This window comes from Chenopodium quinoa, unplaced genomic scaffold (assembly GCF_001683475.1).
Source record: "Chenopodium quinoa cultivar QQ74 unplaced genomic scaffold, ASM168347v1, whole genome shotgun sequence".
Classification (NCBI taxonomy): Eukaryota; Viridiplantae; Streptophyta; class Magnoliopsida; order Caryophyllales; family Amaranthaceae; genus Chenopodium; species Chenopodium quinoa.
In genome coordinates, this window is record NW_018742204.1 from 19,492,288 (window position 1) to 19,515,007 (window position 22,720).

The 22,720-nt window shown below is 33.2% G+C and overlaps 1 protein-coding gene and 1 non-coding gene across 2 annotated transcripts; both read left to right on the forward strand.

The window, feature by feature from the left end:
• The first annotated feature begins 226 nt into the window (after window positions 1–226).
• TRNAI-AAU lies at window positions 227–300 on the forward strand. The gene has a single exon. It is a non-coding gene; the product is annotated as a tRNA-Ile (tRNA).
• Window positions 301–8,846: 8,546 nt separating this feature from the next.
• On the forward strand, window positions 8,847–10,658 carry LOC110721636 (protein BIG GRAIN 1-like E). Its single transcript, XM_021900831.1, has one exon. It carries the CDS (start codon window positions 9,436–9,438, stop codon window positions 10,444–10,446), a length of 1,011 nt encoding a protein of 336 aa, XP_021756523.1. The 5' UTR covers window positions 8,847–9,435; the 3' UTR covers window positions 10,447–10,658.
• The last annotated feature ends 12,062 nt before the right edge of the window (window positions 10,659–22,720 follow it).

Here is a 22,720-nt window from a genome sequence, read left to right on the forward strand (position 1 = left end):
AAGCATTGAAATATCCAATAATTTACATCTTTTACACAGTATCACCTGCCCTGTTTGGACTCATATAATAACTAGTGAATCTCAAATAAAGATATTCATCTAAAAACTCTATATTAAAAGACATTATTATGGATATTCGCTTGGAAACCTTTTGAACTTCCACGGTATTATTCATGATAAATTAGTTTAATTATAAATATATTATGTTACAAAATTAAAATCAATTGGCCCATTAGCTCAGCTGGTTAGAGCGTCGTGCTAATAACGCGAAGGTCGCAGGTTCGAGACCTGCATGGGCCAAATATTTTTTTATTTCCCCTTCATAAACTTTTGGGCCAATCAATTTTTTGATGCTCTTACACAGCAACTTTCCATAATGCTACAAATTAAAGCTTCGAGGAACCCACGCTGTTGTCACAAATATCATTTCTCTAGATACATTATATTAGTACTCCGTATTTGGTACGTCGTATGATACTATCAATGATCAAAAGTAGAACATACATGGTCTAGTACTCACTACTAGTAATAGTATAAGGGGGGCTGAATATACTTTTAAACATACATGATCATATTGCAAAAGGTTCGCTTTTATCACACCCTCTGTCGACATCACGTACTTATGTACTTACATCATTGTTGTACATACTCTTACTATCTTTTACTTGTAATACTTTGATCTTTTTGCTCGGAACTAATAGCAACATACGTCTTATATATGCAACTTTTACTTGTATACTTCGTTCTCTTTATTTGGAATTAATAGCAACATACGTCTTATATACTAGACGTGATCATTAGTCGGGTCGGGCCAGGCCGAAGCTAAAAAATTTAGCCCGTTTCTCGAGTCATGCCAAGCTTCAGGCTGGAATTTTTGTGCACAAACCCGTCCAATATGGTTGGGTCATATGGGCCTTTTTCAGGCCGAGCATAAAAATCTATTAAACATACATAAAAATGCATTCCTAAACCCCCTAAAAAAATAATTTCGGGCCGGTCCGGGCCCCACCCTATTCCGGGCGGAAAAATTCTGCCCAAAACCCACCCAAAATCTGGTTGATCTAACTTTGATCACCTCTATTATATACATGTAAGTTTTACTTTATGCTTCGATCTCTTTTTTCGGAATTAATAGCCGTCTTAATTATATATGCAGCGCAATTCTTAAAATATTTTGTACAACAAGAGTACATACTGGAATTAGATAGGAACAAAAGAAAATTTGCAAGTTATGTACTGTTAGTGGGACTAAAAACACAACTTAAATATCAGAAAAGGAGAACAAATAGTCCAAATTGAAATCATAAAACTAGATAAGAGTAACAACTTAATTTCTCCTATCCAATCACATTTAGAAAAAATAAAAAGAAATAATAATTAATGTATGATAATAGTCTCAATGAATCATAGAATAAGAATGGGGAAGTTAATTCAATGAGGGCTCCCTTACTACTTGAGCCACTACTTTTGTCTAACTAAGATATGAAACATGAAACATCCAATTTTGGACTAGTTCAATATTGTCCTAGTTGAAAATTAACAATAAATTCTGCTGAAAATGGACTTTATTTTTTGGACTTGATAAATTGAATTATTAAAAACATTATGAACATGAAAATTAGGGTGATCCACATATTTTTGGTGTTCCAGGGAAGACCGTAAAAAATGTAACCAATTTGGGAGACATAGATTCTTAAAGGCACTATATGTGCATTAAGAACAGCCACGTCCATAAATGATGAGAAAAGTTGATAAATAAAACTGTGGGCTTGGATACATCCATTATTCATCTACAAAGCTATTCTATTCGAGTTCACATAAAAAGGTTAATCGGTTATGTTTTAACACTATCTGTATTCGCTAATCGCTTTAATGTCCTTACTAAATCTAACTTGTGACGTAATACATGAAAATAAATAATTTCATCAGATGATTTATTTTGACATTTCTCTTTGTGAGTACAACACGAATGCTTTCACAATAGAATTGTCACGATTATTTACTAATACACCAGGATATAATGATATTGTTAATGCTACTTGACTGACGTTTTTGTTTTTTTGAAGTTACACGAGCGAATGAGAACTAATTATGTAGTACGGAGTTGTTTAGGCTTTTTTTATTTTTCTTTTAGAAGTAGGGATTTGATCATACTATGTACAGAGTAGTTACATGGTGTGGTACAAGTCGTGTAACTTTGTTGATGTTGTGTTTGTTGCTTTATACAAGTATAAGTTGATGTCATATCATCAGAAAACATTATCTGATCTTCTTATGATCTTATCTCTGATTGGAACTGGAAAATTGCCTAACTGTTAAAACATAATTGGCATACACAATACACAGTTCAGTTTACATAACATGCCAACCATAAGCAACATTGTTGAAGATTGTCCCTTTTTATTACTACAATATGCACATGATTGGGCCCTTATTTTTGGACTTCCAATTTTGCCTTTTTCTCATTTAATGGTGAGAACTCAGGATTTAATTTGGGCCCAAATATTGAGTTGTTGGTTGATCTCTATTACTAGTAAGTTTTTTTTACCTAGATTATGAATTGCTCATCAGTATCTGAGTATATCACTAGATCTATATGCACCTGATGCATGAAATATCTACTACATACCTCCGTTAACTTTTAGTTGCAATTTTGGAATGCACATGATAATACTCTAAAGTTGCAACTAATAGTTAACGAAGATAGTAACATTTTTCTTTTTTAATAAGTGTTGACCTCTAAGTTTTGATGATGCCTTAAGCAAACTCATGCGTAAATCTAAGTTGTATGGACTTACGCCAAGAGAAAGAGAGATTCGAGAGTGCAACTGATTGAGGGATTAGTTGTTGGGTGCTTAAGTTTATTGAGGAACTTGAGCTTGAATCTTATATTAAAATAGGTTGTTTGCCCTATTATAATTAATAAGTTGAGCTTAAAATCTTGAGTGGATCATGATTTTTCTTCTTGATAAGGGTCAAAAGTTTTCCATGCTAAAATCTCTCTTATCACTTTGAGTTCCTTGAGTCATACTTTTAAGTTTTAACTATGTAAAAAGTTTTTTAAGTTCCTTACAAAACAATTCACCCCCTCTTGTATTGTTTATCGGAATCAAGAATAACTACTAGGACGGTTAATGTGCGTCATAGTTAGTCATGTTCGTAGAAAACTTTTGGTTTAGCCTTATTAAGTCACAACTTTAACTTTTTGCGGCATTAATAAGGGAATATATATAAATAAATATTTTTAGGGCATTAATTAGGACAAATAAATAGAAGAACATTTTATATGGTATAGTTGTCCAAATACTAATTCACAAGAATCATCTCAAACTTTTAAAAGGTAGGGATAAGTGAATTGTAAAGTCACAATCACTAATTTGTAAGAAAAATGTTAATATATACTATTAGGAATGATCAAATATACAATTTTTTTTTTTCTTTTTTTTTTGTATGTGGCGTATCAGGGTTGTGTATGTAATGAACCCTATTTTGTGTAATGATATACGAAGTATATGTTTGTGGTTAATAGATGAGACTTAAGGAGGTTACTTTCAAATATTCTCTTTTTTCCTAATCTTAACATGGTACCAAGAACTACTCTAAAGTAGGGTATTAAGTTTTTTAAATCCTTTGTGTGATTACTTGTCGTGATCTTAAATTCGTGTTATTGTGTAATGTGCTATGGGAGTATGATCGTTGGGCTTGCTTGTTCCTTACTGTGTGGTGCCTTACTCATGATTTTGTTGTTGTGCGAGTACTTGCTCTTTTTTTTTTTTTTTTTTTTTTTACATAGAAATCGATCTAGTGAAAATTGAACCTATGAAATATGATTGGAAGGTTTGAGAGTTTCCACCTTGAGAAAACTCAAGTTTATTTATCTTCTTGATGAATGAAATATGCATGCATTAAGAGACAAATTTATAATATTTGAATAAAACCGCTAATACTATAACTCGATCTATAAGCAATTTTAATGTGAACAATGCTATTAGATTTGATTTTTATTTCAACTAATCAAAAAGATAAATCTCTTCCCATGCACCTTTCCACTATAGTTTCTTACCCTCTTTTTTTTTTTTTTTTTTAAAAAAAATAAAAAAAATTGGAAAAATCTTATTACAAGGGTTTACAACAACCACACCTTTTTTCTACCAAAAAGGCTACATTTTTAGGGTACAAAAATGAGTACAATGAAAAGATTTAAGCAAAAACTAAAAGTTGGTTGCTTTTATACCATATGGACGTTTCCACAAATAGGGGGCAAACACTTGAAGTCATCAACCCCTAGCCCCTAGCTAACTAGGAGAGGATTGGATTAGACTCGTATATGTTTTTATGTAGATCACCACTTGATGAAATAGTGTGTGGCCCCTTTTATCCTCTTACTAATTTAAATTATAAGTTCGATTGGTCCATTATCATATTATTCATATATATATAGACCATGTAATTTCTATTCATATAATTATGTGTTACGTCAACACCATGCAACCAAATTTCAGAAACTTCCCCTTCTTGTATATATGAGGTATATATAAGAGGGTAGATACACAATTATTAATCTTATGTGTTTTAGCTAGATAATCTTATATGGTGTGCTTGAAGTTCAGCTCAGTTGGAGCAAGCTTCGGTTTCATGGCTTTAATTTATCTCGGGTTCGATTTACACTATCCTTTCCGCAATTATTGTCTTATTGACCCCTTTGCTATTTCTCGTATAAGTAGTTAAGTTGGAGCCCATCTTGAACTTACTTTACAAAATTATATCTGAATAGTAGGTAAAATTTGTTAAAAAAGTACTGTATATACACAAATAATAATGCAATTTAACGGGTTTTTTTTTTTTTTTTTTTTTTTGGTGAATTTTTCATTTTCGTTGACTTTACATCTTTCTTATGAGTAAATATAATCCGTAAATCCTTTTACCTCCACTATTAAAAAAAACATATATATCAAATCATAATTAAATTGAACATGTACTCATATTGATGATTAATATAATTATGTCTAATACATTATGTCTTAGAGATTTGAGCAATTCTTGAATTAATCTCAATCTTCATATCAAGATTTAGGATTGTTATCCTTGAGGAGCACCCGTCATTGAAAATCACACACAAATATTGTCGAAATTGGCAAATATAAAAGACAATGCGTCACAAGACTCACAACTTATATGAGATTTTCAACTAATCAACGTGGCATAGCTTTCTTCATCTTTGTTATTATATAAAGTTCAAGTTTTTAATATTTTATTTCCTACACAATTGTTCTATCGGGAATCTTCTTCTAAGAGCTTATACACGAGTGATTTATGAAGATTGCGTACCATATATGAGTGACACTATAGCAATAAGTATATGGTTTACATTGAAAGAAAGCAATGTAACAACAAGTATCACTATCCCTAAAGTTAAAAAAACTACCCAATGAATTTCAAGTATGAAGAAATCTACCATAATGCACGTGACAACTGTCGTATTCCCGTTGGCACAAAAATTGCCATATCACCATGACAATAACTAGGCATAAATAGCTACCATGACTAAATCCGTTCATGTAGTTTTCTTGATGTGAGCCCTTCATAGATGTAAGATATTGGACACCATAAATTTAAATTTTCAAAATATATGCGCTAGTTATATGATTCGATGAGCCTACTTAAAAATGGTACACATAACACATACATTCATACAACATGTTAAAGTAAAATGATTTAGATCAGTGAAATTAATGTGCGTGATTTCACAATTAAAGAAAAAAGGTGCTACTATCTTTTTCTTCTTTTGGTTAAGATAAATGTGGGTCATAAGACTTATAACTACGTGCACCATGTTTGTGCTAATTTGAGTCATATGAACTAGACTAGAAATTAAAACCCAACCTCTTGTTATGATAGGACATGATCATGTGGCAATGTGGCATAAATTGTTGAACTTGCTAATTTTATGGAAATAAATTAGTTAGAGTGCTAGTTCTTTTATTTACCTCTATTAGTATCATTAAATAACAGTTAGGTGATTTCTGTAAAGATAATATTAAACGATTAATTCAACCAAAATACAAAGCTGATGGTTGAACTCCAAAATCAATTTATATTATACTCTATCAAATAAAATAAGATGAAAGGAAATTGAAATTACATGGATACAGTACTCAACTACAATCTTCTATATTCTTATATTAATGAGGTTGATTGGTAGTAGAATAATATGTAATACTATTATATAATACGAAGTATAAGTTTATAGGGACTTAATTCTCATACTCTCTCCGTCCCTTAATTAGATTCTACTTCTCTTTATTATGTGAGGACTAAATGTTAGAAATAAAAATTTAATTAAGGGACGGAGGGAATATTATTGGATGTATATTAATCTATAATTTAACAAGAATATATGATGTGTCATTGAAATTGATGATGATATTTTGGAAATATTGAGATAAGTGTTGTGAATTTTGAAACTACTACATTGTGAATTTGTGATCTTGGACCTAATAAAATTATAACGTGGGATGCAGCTATATTTGGGATTTGGGACCGCATAGACTTTCAACGTCATAAATGAAATAACGTCTCTTGCATATTATTGCATTATCAACATCGATCATAAATGAAATATTTTGTCTTGGTAGATCTACTGCTCTTGAATATTGATTATTAACATTATAATCGTTTTGCATTCGCACAACGTGCCACAAGACAAATTGATGGATTGGGTTAATTAAGATAAATTTTACTATACCTCTGATAATTTTTAGTTGTAAACTTGCAATAAAAGGGTATTATTTGTAAGATATAAACAATTTCTTTGTTGCAACTAAAAATTAACGGAGATAGTAGATTGAATATGGACAAATTGGTTTATTTATTCATTCATTAACAATACGTAGTGAGCAAATTCATTAGGTACTCACCCGGTTTTTGAATGGTAGGTTACGCATGGCAAGTGCAGTACTTGGTACGAGTAATAAAATTGGGGACTTGTTGAAATTGCGTCATCTTCTAAATAATTTAGAACCGGGAGTGATTGGATACTCGGTTGGTCATTAATGGTTGAAATATAAGGTACTAAGAAGTCATTAATATATGGAGCAAAATAGTAAGGTACTTGGTTTCGAAACGATTGGTTATGGCAAGTCAAGTACTTTCTTTACTAAATATGTGGACTTGTTGATATCGCTTTGGCTTCTCAATAATTTAGTACTGGAAGGGGTTGGATACTTAGTGATAAATGGTCGAAAGACAAGCTAAGGTACCTTGATACAACATTATCTAAATTAAATCAAATTTGAGAACAAAGGGCTCATTCTTAATCTCATTATATATTTATATAGCTTCTAATTACTAATAGGCTAGCTAGAATGAAGTGGGAAAAATCGTTCCTTTAATTTACTTAAAAATTAAAAATTGGGAAATTAGTCAAACACATTTCTTTTCTCTTTTTGCAAGACATTGAATTTGAATAGGTTTATTCATCTATCTAAAACCCAAACCTGCTCAGATAATCAATTATATGGATTCAGAGACCAGGCCAACCGTAATTAGTATTGGCAAGAATAATAAGACAACTAGGCAACTATCTAGGTTAGACTATATCACTGTATATGCATGGGACATTGCTATAATAAGATTTCAAATTTTCTACAAAATAATTACAAGAAAAAAATTTAGCATGATGGTTTTTCTTATATTGTAGAAAGTATTAGGGCCTGTTCACATTTACTGAACTAAGCTGAATTGAACTGATTGGAGTTGAACTAAACTGCACTGAATTGATTGGAGCTGAACTGAACTGAACTGAACTAAACTGAAATGAATATTTTATGAGAGAGGAAAATTAGGAGCTGAACTGAACTGAACTGATTGGAGCTGAACTGAACTGAACAGAAATTAAGTAAATATGAACAGACCCTTAGTTAGTAGAAAATACATATTTGCGAAACAAAATTTTTGAGTATTATATTCTAACTTGTACTATTATTTAACCTTAACAAAGCTTTGAATAAATTGGGTGGCTAATGCGGGAAAATATTGGTGAATTACTAAGCTAGTTTGAAGAGTCCTTTTAGTTTTTGGCTATATTAATAAGGGAAAAATATGTAAACAAATATTTTTTTAGGGGTATAAACATTCACACATTGTTCTTAAGAATTCAACCAAATATCTAGTTAACACGAGCTGAGGGCAAATAAGTAATAAAAATTTTAGAGGGTATAATTAACCAACCACTATTCATAAGAGTTGTGGAGTAAATCATTAAATCACACTAGGAAAAAGTTAGATCCAATTATCTTTATATAAATAGGGGCATTATATAGGTAAACAAACATTTTAGCATTAAATTTGTAACACTATTTTATAAGTGTTTTATCATACTTTAAGAGGTTAAGGTAGGGATTTATTGGCTAATATGTCTTGGAACTTTTTTCTACATTTAAGTTATAGACGGCCAGATGTGGTTTATTGTGAAAGTAGAAAACCCTTTTTTAACACCATAATGTGTCTCACATTAGAACTTTCATTAAATTGGTTTATAGTGAGGCAAAATCAGTAGACCAAAACTAGAAAATTCATATTTGGTACACTAGTAACTTTCTTTCCCCCTTAATCTATCACCCTAAAATCACAATATTTCATGTTAAGTGACAACTCCAATTAGCACATGTTCAGTAACCCCCACATAATATATTTTTATCTCAATCAAAAACCAAAAATCACGCAAAGAGAAATTCAAATTTTATTTTCCACTCATGGACAACATAAGAAGGCAAGAAGGGAGAGATAAAAGAGAAGGGCCAAAGGGGTGCCCCAATAGACATATAGTGTCTCTATAATACTACTAGATAGATATAATCAAAGATGTTCTTGAGTCACTTTCACCCTCACTCCCTCATTCTCAACCACATACAAGTCATGCCACACTTATAGTTTGAATAACTAACACCCCAAATATTAATCTTGGTAATGTAGCTATTATAACCCCATACATTATATAACTTAAGTAGCACAGTATTTTTCCAAAGAATCCAAAGTATGACAGATCGCACTATGCCCCCCCACAATCCCCAACATATATAATTCTATTATCTTTCACTTACCATACAAAAAAAAGAAAAAGAAAAAAGAAATTCCCATACTTTGTTTTTTCCATCTTTTTATTACACTAAAGCTAAAATATCACATCTATTTATATATATTTGTGGGACTACAATTGCATTAACTTTCATCATAATATTATTACCCTTCTTTTTATCATTTTAACTTAGTCACACCCTCTCTTTGTTAACTACAAGTATTATTATAAAGCAACCACTCTTCATACCACTCACAATTATTTCAAAAAAACACACAACTAACTTAAACCACAACATTGCATAATAATCCTCCATAAACTAGCTCAACACCACCAAAACTCCAACACCCACCACCACCATGTCTAAGAAGCCCTCCCATCGACGGATCGACTCCGAGGAGCTCGATGTGTTCGAGGCGGCTAATTACTTCTCCGGCTACAATGACAACAACATCAACAACTACTTGGTGTCTCAAAAGGCGGTGTCTAAAGAAGAGAGACGCGGTTATTTAAGGGAAGGTAGGGTTAGCCTCGACGTACCTTCCCTTAAACATTATTACATCCACCAACACAACAACCCGTTGTCAATAGTTGAACAACAACAACAACAACAACAACAACAACAAAAAAGCAAGGATAAAAAGAAATACAAACAACCTAGCTCTCCTGGTGGTAAGATAGCTCAATTCTTGAACTCACTCTTTAGTCAAACAAACTCTAAGAACAAGAAATCATCGAATAAATCCTCATCTTTAAAAGATGAAGATGAAAGTCCGATTAATAGGAGAAAAAGGAGAAGTAGTATTAGCCATTTTAGGTCAACTAGTAGTGCAATTGATGCAAGATCAATGTACTCTACTTCAAGTTCCGGGTTTCGAACACCGCCTCCTTATAACCTTAACACTCCTACAAAATCTTGTAAAGATTTTAGGAATTTTTCGGATTATAAGGATGTTTTGGCTACCTTATCCAAGTATAAAATCCAAGGAAATGGGAATAATAATGGGATTCCCAAGGATGATCATAATAATAATAATAATAAAGTTATGAAAGGATCATCCAATAATAATATTGATTGGATTGATGAGAAATTAAGAATGGTTGAGAAATCAAAAAATTACAATAATAATAATAATAATAATAATAACATTTCATCACATGTTGTTTATCAAGAGAAGAAAGAAAACTACAAGAAATTTGATCAACATGATGATGAAGATGGAGCTGATAGTGATTCAAGTTCGGATCTTTTCGAGTTACGGATCGATTACGAATTCGGGTTTTGTTCGAGTGGATTGCCCGTTTATGAGACTACTCATATGGACAATATCAAGAGATCTTCAGCTACTAGTGTTCCCATCAAAACTTGAAACTTTGATACAATTTTTTTTTTTCTTTTTTTTGGGATGAGGATTGATGGTATTGTATGTAGTGAGAAATTCATACATTTTGTTTGGTTGATTTATCTTGTTAAAATAAATAGTTTGAATTTTATTTGTTTGTGTTTTTGTTCAAAAATGTAGCAAGAAACTTTTTTTTTTCTTTTGTTATGTACAGTATGGAATGTTTATTTGTCTTGGAAGACCATATTTTTATTTTTAAATTTTTAAAGAATATTCTCTCATTGGGTTTTGGTCTTTTGGAGCAAATCTTAGTGCAAAAATAAATATAATTAATAAAAATAATAAATAAATAAAAGGGTATAATGGTCTATATTTTGGAAAAAATGCATGAGTAGATTGAGGCATGATTGATGAGTTGAGACACTCTCCAAACAAATTTATCTTTAGTACTTTAGTAAACATTTTTTTTTTTTTGATAAGATAATTTAGTAAATTAATAAAGCATCTATGAAATCTAGTTGTGGACAATAATATTCTTTTGACTTGAATAAAAAGTTGTGCATGCAAATAGTGCAATGCAACATGCTTATTATTTTTGTTATTATGATCAATGATTTTGTATCTGTATTCAACTTGAAGTTCTGAAAATATAATTATTATGATTAATAAGACTATGTTACCATTTTGAATAACAATACATGAAAACTATTAGAAATTTGGATTTATGCTTAAAATCAATTTTTACAACAGCGCATGAAAAAAAGGAATTTTGCTTAATTTGAGTTGATCTATGGAAATTTGTACGGAATATGCTTTATTATTTCAATGAATAGAATTTTTTTTGTAAGGATCGATGCATGTAGATGAATACTCGAATATAACTAAATAAAAGGCACACTTGAACTGGGGGTAAAATATCACGAAGAAGGTAATGAAGACGAAATGAGAGAATGATAATGAGTTGATGTGGTGGCGATTTAAGGGATTATATACTAATAATTGAATGAGAACGAAAAGCCTAGAGGTGACCTTAATTATTTTTCTCGTTTTGGGGTAATACTACTATTAAATTACCCTAATATGGTGATTAATAACAATGACCCTCCAAATAATGGTTACAAGTCTCTCATTTGTACCTCCTATACTATCACTACCTTATTCCTTGCTTCTACAACTACCTTAATTCACCTCCATCTATATTTTTGTACCGTTATTCTCTTAATATACATGATTCACTATCCAAGGATGCCATAAAATTTAAGATTTTTACTAATTGAAACCAATTTTATAATGTAGGTATAAAAATTATTTTAAATGATCATAACTGATTTCGTTGATTGATTTTTTTTTTTTTTTTCTTTTTTTTTTTTTTTTTTTTTTTTTTGTAATTAAAATGTATTCTTACTTGAATATTCATTATTGTTGTGTTTATCCTATGAACATAACTTTAGGGTGGATGTTATGTTATTCAGCATTATAATTGTCTTTAGATCCACATATAAATAATCCTATCATAACTCTAGCTAACTTTTTTCCAACCGTACCGTATACCAAATTATTCAATTAGGACACAAACAAAATAAAAGTATAATAAATACATTAATTTAAAATTCATGAACAAGATATTGGCCTAATTTAATAAATTGAAGTTTGTATCTTTATGAGAAACATCACATAATTCAATATCGTTTCACCATTTTGTCGTACATAATATTGAGTCTTGAACCTATATTGACAGAAACAGAACAACTAATTGATAATAATAATGATAAATTTAGACAAAATAGATTGGAATAATTACACATTTGCAAATTCTTTTCATGGAGTAGAGTGACTTTTTAATTATGATTTGTAAGTTGTAACCACTAACCACCTTTGTATAGAAAAGCAACTCGATGCACAAATTTAAATTACCGTCATTGACGCTGATCCATGTTCTTCAACAAGTACGGATGTCAATGGTCGATCCAATCGATACACTCGTGAACAACTTTGACCAAAGTTTAATTCATTATACGTTAAGTAAGCAAATAAATGAGTTACAAAAAATAAAATAAAATAAAAAAATTTTGAGGCTCAAGCTCAGATTAATTTGGTTATAAAGTAGATAGGGTATTGTTAATAAGCTTGTTTGAATCATGTTCAAGCTCATATTATAAAAAATTTTAAGATTAGCTTGACTTGATTTCAAAGAGATTGTTCGTGAATCAAGCTCGGACAACAATAAACCTAAATAACTCAAGCTCGAACAAACATTTAAAAAGTTTGGTTATACTCAGCTTGAGCTCTAGATGTTCAATCAAACTTAACTCAAACAGACTAATACTTGGAGTGATTCGGTTCGTTGACATCCTTATTATCCACTGGTATTTACTTTATATAAGTAAGGGACGGTAAATTACTAATGGAAATCACCATATACTTGTCATCCGAAAATGTTGTATATAGTGGAGATTGAACCGTCATATGTCAACCTCAAGGTGCGAAAGTGCTATTAGCTTGGCTGAATCTATTTTGTAGATGTCGTAGGACCTTTTCTTCATGAACTAAATCTAGTATATCCCTAAAAAATAAAAAATAGGTCTATTTCATTATGATCATGTAAACCAATAATGTACCATGTTAAGCCCATGAGAAAACCCAGATGTGAGTGGTGTGTTGTTGTCCCACATTGGTTTAGTTTATAAGTAAGAGTTTGTATTGGAAAAAGTATCCCACATTGAAGAAATAAGAAAGTTGTGTCCACTTTATAAGGCTAAGGGACTACTCCCCCATTGCCATATGGTTTTGAGGTGGAACCTCTTTGGTCGTATAAAGTGGACAATTGTGTCGGGTGTGGCCAAACCCGTTTATCATACCACATATTTTGTTTTTAAGTTATATTTGCTGACGCATTTCTAATCTTTAAGCAAATTTCCTCCCCACAAAAAAGAAAAAGATAAAACTCTAAGCAAGTAACCATATCTAATTTGAACCAAAAATTAGTAAGAGTTTTAACCATATCTAATTAAAAGTTGAAGTAATAGAAATTTTATTTGGGTATGCATTATGCAGGCTATGCACTATTAGGGCTATACACAGTTTGGTCTGGACCGTAACCAAAGCAGATCAAACCGTATTTTAGCGGTTTGGTTTGGTTTACGGTTTATAAAATTACGGTTTGGTCTCGATTTTTTTGTAAATATGGTTTATGGTTTGGTTTGGTTTTGCAAAAATTATAAACCAAACCAAATCGTAAACCAATAAACCGTATTTTAATATTTATATAATTTTTCAATAATTTTTTTTATATTATATAAAAAAAATTAAAGAATAAATAAAAAACCATGAAAAATAGATAAAAACTATACCGTCAAAACTCTATAATTAATGACTATAATGTAGTACTCATATGAATATCTTTTATTGTTATGTATTATTTTTATTATGTGTTTGCACTTGATATTTTTATTGTAACTTTGTAGTACAATTTAATCCGTTTGGGCTACTTATTTAAACATTATTATAAATTAGTGAAGTATTATTTGACAATTTTTGGAAAAAAAAATATCATCTCATCATAAATCGCAAACCAAATCGCACCAAACCGTATTATTACGGTTTGATTTGGTTTGGTTTCAATACTAATATGGTTTGGTTTGGTTTGAAAAATTTACTAAAAACCGTATTTTGCGGTTTGGTTTGGTTTGGACTCAAATCGCACCAAACCAAACCATGTTCATCCCTATGCACTATGCTGAGAATGCTGACTTGTCAAATCTGTGTGAACTGCTAAAAGCCTAAAACTGGGCCACAATTACTGACCCACATATCAGCGGCCCATTTCTGTTATCAAGCCCATATGAATGTAGCCCAACGTTTGTGTAGAAACAAATATTTTGTTGTAGTTTAGGTAGTTTGTGTATAAGCACTTTAGAATAACGTAGTACGAAATTTTTGTTTACATGAAAACACAATTGAAATTCAAATGTGTTGAAATAATGTCTAACCCATCCCGTCCAAAAAAAAAATGTCTAACCCAAGGTGAATCATATACACAAATACACTATTGGAATATCGGATATAACAAGCTTGGGCACATAACATTTTGTGCTAAGACGACTCTTCAATGGGAAGTGCAATGACAGTAATCTTTATAACACGAACAAGATAATGTGTTACCTTCGTCTTTGGCTGTCAAAACATATTCATTCACCAGTAGTGAGTAGTCATTGCAGCAACATATTGTTGGGTTTGAGAGTGTGGAGAACGGTTTCAAGAAGGCTAAGGGGGTGCATAGCTTAGGAGATTAAGCTATGGGCTATTGCTTGGTGTAAAGCAATGGTGGATGTCAAATGGCTGACTTCAAATGGGCATATCTCAATATCTAGAAGTGATATTGAGATGATTCAAGTTGGAGGTGATAGCTCGTCTCAAGAGCTTTCCAACGCTTGGTCATAAGCTTGATTTGGTTAAGAATCGAGGGAGTTATGGCCATTTTACGAAGACTTGTCTGAGCAGTGCGGGAGTTCGATCGAACTTCTAAAAGGTTCGGTCGAACCTGTTGTAGATTTTCATTTGCAAAAGCTACTGACTCGAAGTTCGAACGAACCTCTGGAGGTTTGACCGAACCACCCTTGGTTCGGTTGAACATGGGGTAGGTTCGGTCGAACCTCGTGTATGCCCTATTTTCTACGGTTTTGCGACTTAAGCGATGTGGCTTATTTAAGACCGTAGGATTGTTTTATTTAGCCTAGCACTATATATACTTATGTATTGTCATTGTAATAAGAATGAGATGAAGGGAAAGATGTAGAGAGAGAAAGCCTCATGAAATGCCCAAACACTTAGGGTTTGAGTGTTTGAGAGGGTGAGTTTGGGGTGGGAGCTTTCATGGTGATTGAAAGCTTGTAAACTACATTGTTATTCATCAAATTGTTACTCCATAGTGGATTGGTGGTTTTTCTCCCGGTTCTCGGGTTTCCCACGGTAAATTCTCCTTGTCTCGTTTATTACTTGTTTTTCCATCTTCATGGTTGTTAATTGTCGTTAATCGCAAACTTAGCTAGCACATTCGTAATCCCTTTCAATTGGTATCAGAGCCAAGGTTGTTTTGGCGGTTTTTTAGGGTTAGTTTGTGTGGTATGCTTGTTGTTTGTGATTAGAAAGTCCAAAGATTGAATTTTTTGGTGTTAAAATTTCAATTTTGGTGTTGTGGGTGTTCAAAATTTGAGTCTTTGGTATGGATTTCAATAGGTTGTTATTGGAATTGAAAAGTCTTGAATTTTGTGTTTGATTAACAATGGAAGACGGAGTAGGAGAATTATTTCTATGGAGTGTTGATGTTGGAGTTGAAGGATATCAAGGATTACCCCATCTTGATGTCCGGTAGTAAGCTCAACATTGATGGCTACATGTTGTGTGTGAGGGAGGGCCATGGAGAAATTGTTGAGGGAACTCGGTTGAATTTCATGGGACAATTGAGTGGTGCCTTATAACCTTTGAAAACATATGGGTAGTCATGAGGGGGTGTGTTCTTTGCGGAGGCATGGCTTGGTCGGATTTCCATTGAGGAAGAGCCATGGTTTTGGTGTTTCAATGGTGGAAGATGGCCGGAAAAGGCATGCCAAGTGAAGGGGTCTCACATGGATTTTGTGAGGTGAAGTGAATCTTTGAGGTAGGTGTAGGGAATAATTTCAAGCTTTAATCCCACTAGCTTGAACCCCACTGTGATCATACACTAAAGTACGGTGGCGTCCAAAAGAGAATTGAAGAAGATAGAGCAAAAGAGTCGCCAACAAGTTTTTAGGAACTTGTAAACCGTTCACGAGGTGAAGGTTACACCCCTTAACGATCCAAGAGATCGTAAACTCCATAAGGTCTAGAACCAAATAAGGGTTCGGGGATGAAGGTACAAATCCAACCTAAAAGAGATTGAACGAACCTGCCCTAATAATAGGCCTCTACTTTATTCTGATCGTATTCATGTGCGCTATTTAATTAACATGCAATCAATAAGATTACCCCTAAAATTGTTTATCTATGTTGGTTGAATTTAATGCACAAATAAACTATTATTGGCGATCACTTGAAATCATAATCAAATTAACCCTAAACAAGATTATTAATTATCTTATTAATCGTGATTACAAGTACAAATTCCCTTTAAACATGCAATAAAGGTGATCAAGCAATAACGATAAAGAATATCAAGCAACATAATAAATAATCAATATCATGAATAAACATGAATAATAATCATAATCATGTTCGAGTTAATATTAAAGCATAATAATAATAGCAAGATCCTAGGCATGATACTAACAAGATAAATAACAAACCCTAGCATGTCACTAAGCAATAAAAACCAAATATTTAACCCTAACATGATACTAACAATCATGAATATTAGGAAGAACATAGGAAGCATCGCAGGAATCATATTTAATATTAAAATTACCCTAGACATGATACTAGGAATATCATAATAACAATTAAAACATGATTTCTACATCATAATATCAATAAATCAATTAAAGCACTTACTTTGATGCCCCGTATCTATTTCTAATAACAAAATACACACGTTAGTAACTTCAAGGAAAATAATAAACAAACAATTAAATTAAATAATTGAAATAGAGATTTGGGGACCAAACCCTCAGAAATTAAACCTTTCACGTCTAGGGCGAAGGCAACTTCGAATATGGCTAGGTGTTTCTAGATCTTGCGAATGCGGAATTTTGTATGTGAAAACAAGTTTTGAAAAAAAAAGAGGAATGAATTAAGAGAGAATTAGAAAATTAAATATTGCGAATGAAAACTGATTGTTGACGAGAATTGGTGAGAATTGGTGATAATCAGTGAGAATTGGTGAATGATTACGGAGTTTTTAATACGTTATTGTAGACACCCATTTGTGTCTCCCCAAAACCAAACCCAGTGATGAGTACCTTTCACGTCGAATCATAGTCGAATGAAACGAAAGTGTGGAAAGTTTAGTGTTGCGGAAAGTTTTAATTTCTTTTCTCTTCTTTCTGTTTTTGAAAACTTTATTTTAAGAAAACAGCCAATCCAGTTTGGTTGGTCCATGATACGGGTCCAATAGTAGTGTAGTTCGATGGGGCTTGCAAAGACCTTTCCAACGATATATTATAGGCCCGATTCCGATGAACATTGAGGAAGTTATGGCCAATTTGCTAAACTGGGCCCGGTTTGAGCTTTATATGCGGCCCAATGATCTAGGGGAGGGCCTAATATGATTTATCATTCCTAATACAATTAGGAATGGTTTTAGTCTTCTAGATTCTTCTAGAAAGTTCTTTTCATTCCTAATTCAATTAGCATTGATAAGTTGACTTTGTTGACTTTTCAGAGTTTTAATCAAAATCAAATAGCATTTTCGAAGAAATTATATTATTTTATCTTCCAGTACGGTAAACTTATCGGATTTTCGAAAACGCGTTAAAATCAAGCTTGGCGTCCAACCCCAGGCCTTGGCGCCTGGAACCAGGCCTGGCGCTAGCCATTGGCGCCTGGCGCTAAGGTTGGTACCTAGCGCCAGCTAGCCAGGGTTGGCGCTAGCTCTGTTTCCTGAGCGTCAGACTCTGTTTTGTTAATTTATCTTTTTTGGCTGATTTTCTCTATAAATATCGTATTAAAAAACTCTGTTTTCATTCATCATCTACATCTATCATTCACCGATTTACACCAATTCTTTTAATTTTCTCTTAATCATTCATCTCTCTCATTCATCTTTCTTCTCTAAACTTGGTTTTCTCATACATAATTCCGCATTCACAAGATCTAGAAACACCTAGCCATATTCGAAGTTGCCTTCGCCCTAGACGTGAAAGGTTTAATTTCTGAGGGTTTGGTCCCAAATCTCTATTTCAATTATTTAATTTAATTGTTTTGATTATTATTTTCCTTGAAGTTACTAACGTGTGTATTTTGTTATTAGAAAGAGGTACGAGACATCAAAGTAAGTACTTTAATTGATTAATTGATATTATGATGTAGAAATCATGTTTATATTGTTATTATGATATTCCTAGTATCATGTCTAGGTTAATTTTAATATTAAATATGATTCCTATGATGCTTCCTATGTTCTTCCTAATATTTATGATTTTTAGTATCATGTTAGGGTTAAAGATTTGATTTTTATTGCTTAGTGACATGCTAGGGTTTTTTATTAATCTTGTTAGTATCATGCCTAGGATCTTGCTATGTTTATTATGCTTTAATATTAACATGAACATGATTATGATTATAATTGTTATAATTTATGATGATTATGAATATTATTATTATTATTTTGATGATGATATTATTATTATTATTATTATTATTATTATTATTATTGATTATGTTGCTTGATACATTATTTATTCTTTATTGCTTGATCACCTTTTATTGCATGTTTAAAGAGAATTGGTACTTGCAATCACGCTTAATAAGATAATTAATAATCTTGTTTAGGGTTAATGTGATTATAATTCAAGTGATCGCCAATAATAGATTTATTTGTGCATTAATATTCAACCAACATAGATTAAACAGGTTTAGCGTTAATCCTAATGATTGCATGTTAATCAGAAAGCGCACATGAATACGATCAGAATAAAGTAGAGGCCTATTATTAGGGCAGGTTCAATCTCTTTTAGGTTGGATTTGTACATTCATCCCCGAACCCTTATTTGGTTCTAGACCTTATGGAGTTGACGATCTCTTGGATCGTTAAGGGGTGTAACCTTTACCTCGTGAACGGTTTACAAGTTCCTAAAAAACTTGTTGGCGACTCTTTTGCTCTATCTTCTTCCCTTTTGGACGCTACCGTACTTTAGTGTATGATCACAGTGGGGTTCAAGCTAGTGGGATTTTGAAGGCTTGAAATTATTCCCTACAGTTTTTAGCGACTCCACTGGGGAGGATTTCTATTTTAATTCCTGAATTTGTTTCGGCAATGATTTAGAATGAGTGGATAAGACTCGAAAATTTCTAAGTATTTCATGTGCGTAATTTTGATTAACATTATTGTCATATGCATAAAAAGGATCTCATTGGAAAGACCATCCTTAATGAGTCAAAAACATAGGATTTTACACGTAGGAAATTTGAGGAATGTCTTTCACAACTAGGACTGAAATAACACCGCGCGAAACTGGAGGATTTTATTGAGCACAGAAAGCTGCTGAGGCATGTGGGAAGTAGCGTCAGGGGCCAGAGCTTGGCGCCACACTTTTAGCCGTAGCGCCAGACGTCAGTATTGGCGCCAGGCGCTACAGTTAAAAGTTGGCGCCAGTCTCTGATTGCTGGCGCCAATTTCCCCCAATACCGAGCAAGAAATATGTGTTCTAATTTCGACCGGTTTTTCGTATTGTTTGCTCGATCCTACTTCCTGATTGAATTTTTTCTCACTTTTCTGAAACCCATATGTGTTCTACATATGGACATAACCCTCTGGGGATTCATGCTCCATCTACCCGATTGAACGCTCCGTGCAACAAAGGGTACATCCGAGATGTTGAATTCACCAAACCATGGAAGCGAGTTTTTTCTAAAACTCGCGGTGTCCCATCCACTCGCGCCAACCCTTCACGGTTAGGCTTCCGCGTGGTGCATCCGGACAATTAACCATGGACCCTCTTTGACTAAACCATATCCCGAACTTTAGAGAACTAGAGCCATGGTTAGGTTGCAAACGCATTGCATCATATTTTGCCTACTTGAATAATTGTGCATTATTTGTTGTGCATATATATTCTGTGTTTCTCTTAACCGTTTGTTGACTTGTGTTGAGATTAAATAAATTAATGACTTAAAGAACTTTGCCTAATTAATTAATTAATTAATTATTTAATTTGAGTCAATAAAGTCTAATATTTTAATCGGAATTGATCTAGTACGACTTTAGACATACCCCAGTTGACTAATAACACCGAAAATAGTCCCAGACCGAAGCTCCAATATTGGCGCCAAGGTCTCAGCTGTAGCAACACTATGAAGTGTAGCGCCTGGCGAAAGCTCTGTTGTCTGGCGCCAAGCTCCATGGTGTGACGCCAGTCCTGTCGCTTGGCCGACAGTTTGGATTATTGGTCGAGTCATCACCTAATGTCTAATTAACCAGTTTGCTAATTAATTCTATTAATTTTCGCTGTCAATGACACCTTGTTGAGTCATTAATCGAGTCTTGGTCACATAGTCTAGCCACATGGTCATGACACGAGTCTTAACATGTCACATACCCTCACTAGTCTTAGCACACATTTTGAGTATATGTCACCATGACCATGTCTTAGGTTCATGCATGAGTCGGTCTTTTCCGTCATTTGAGTTGGGGGGTACATTCTATTCCTAATTATTCATATCCCTCTACCTCCATCATCTTATTCTTCTTCACATTCTTCCATCTTTCTTCACTTCCTCCATCCATTGCATGTTGAATAAAGTTTGAGTCAAATAGTTAACAATAAGTATCCCCAAATTCCATTTCCACAGTACTTGGTCAAGGAGAGAAGGGAGATTAATCAAGGACAACCTCTTTATTCAAGTCTCACTTTTTGATAAACCGATTCGTCAAAAAAGGAAGGCTAGGGCTATAATGGCAACTCAAGAAGAAGTCAATGATCTTAAGAACCAACTGGCTACTGTGACTGAGACACTGAAACTTCTCGCACTTAGGGTCGATGATCCCGTGAAGCAATAACAAATGAGTCTCATGCAAGAGAGTCTAAGCAAGATATCTAGCGACTATAAATTTCAGGGCATGAGTTCGCAAGGGGTCTCGCTGGACAAGGAACTTCTTCTACATAAGTTCAACGCCACTGACATCCCAAAATTCAAGGCAACAGATAATCCTTACTTTCATCTAAGAGCTTTTGAAACCATAATGAGTATTAAGAGTATCGATAAGAAGGTCTTCCCCACTCTGTTCTCACTATCTCTTAAAACTGTTCGCCAACAATGGTACTTCTCCCTTGATAAAGAGAAAACCTCTACTTGAGAATCGATAGTAAACGCTTTCATTGATAGGTACAAGTGCAATATCCAAGTTGAAACCGACCATAGTGATATGTCCATTTTATATAGTGTTTTATCCCCGTCCCTTGGTCGTTATTAGTACTGTTTTTGGCTCTTTCGGGCCACTTTTATTACTAATTTGTGTGTTCTAGTGTTTTCGTAGTTTTAGTTGTATTTTACGGAAAATTGCACTCTTGGAGCATTTTCCCAGGCTTTATGGATCGACTACGGAAGCTAGAAGGACACGACCACTCTTGAAGCCCAGGATCGGCGAGAGCCGGTGATTAAGGGCTCGGTATGTGATACCGGGGCTATTGGATCAATTAATCAAGACCCGATGAGGAAATTCAGATTGGGCCGAGGAATCAAGCCCAATCGAAATCCAAGCCTCAGAGAAGAAGCCGGGCCCGATCGGGCAAGCATACGCCCGATCGGGCGAGTGCACGCAAAAGCAAACCTCAAGGAAGAAGTGCGCCCGATCGGGCGCAGCATACCAAGCAAGGGCAGAGTAAAAAGGCGGGCCCGATCGGGCGGCCCTTCGCCCGATCGGGCGCGTGTTTTTCTTAGTAGATGATTAGTTTTGTTTTAGTTTTTTGTTTTAGGAGTGTTTAAGTACGAATTATGTACGGAAATTGGGATTACCTTCTTTCTTAGACTTTCTCTCTCTACTTAGTATTTTTCTCTCTCTACAATTCTCTCTAAACTTTTGTTCTTAATACTTCCTTTAATTCCAGATTTATTTTTGGTACAATTTCTTCCCTTTTTTTTATTTCAGCTATTTTAATTGCTTTTCTTGATTATGCTTTTAATTATTTACTTGGTTGGCTTAGTTATGATGATTAGTGAGTAGTTTCATTCTAGGGTTTATGGGGATCCATAATTAATATGAAGGGATAGTTTGTTATTATTGATTATTGATATTGCATGATAATTTCCTATTGAATTGTTTTAATTCTTTGCAATTAGATTATGAATCGAGTAGATGTAATTTGATTGTGAAGGTTTAGCAATATTGAATTGATGAATCGAGCAGATGTTGATTTAATATTAAAGGCTAATTTTAATAGGAACTTAGGTCTAGTAAATTGCGAGAGCTTGTTAATCATGTTATCTGTGCATTGTTAATTATTAATTACTTCGTTCTATCCCGGAATATTAATTATTGGTGAACCTGTGACCCTAGGCTTCCTTATTATTGTTTCTTTTCTCCCTAAACTTATTCTTCGTAGTATAGAATTCATACCTAAAAATATCGGTTACTTAGATAATTTAGATTATAATATTAATTAGAATTAAA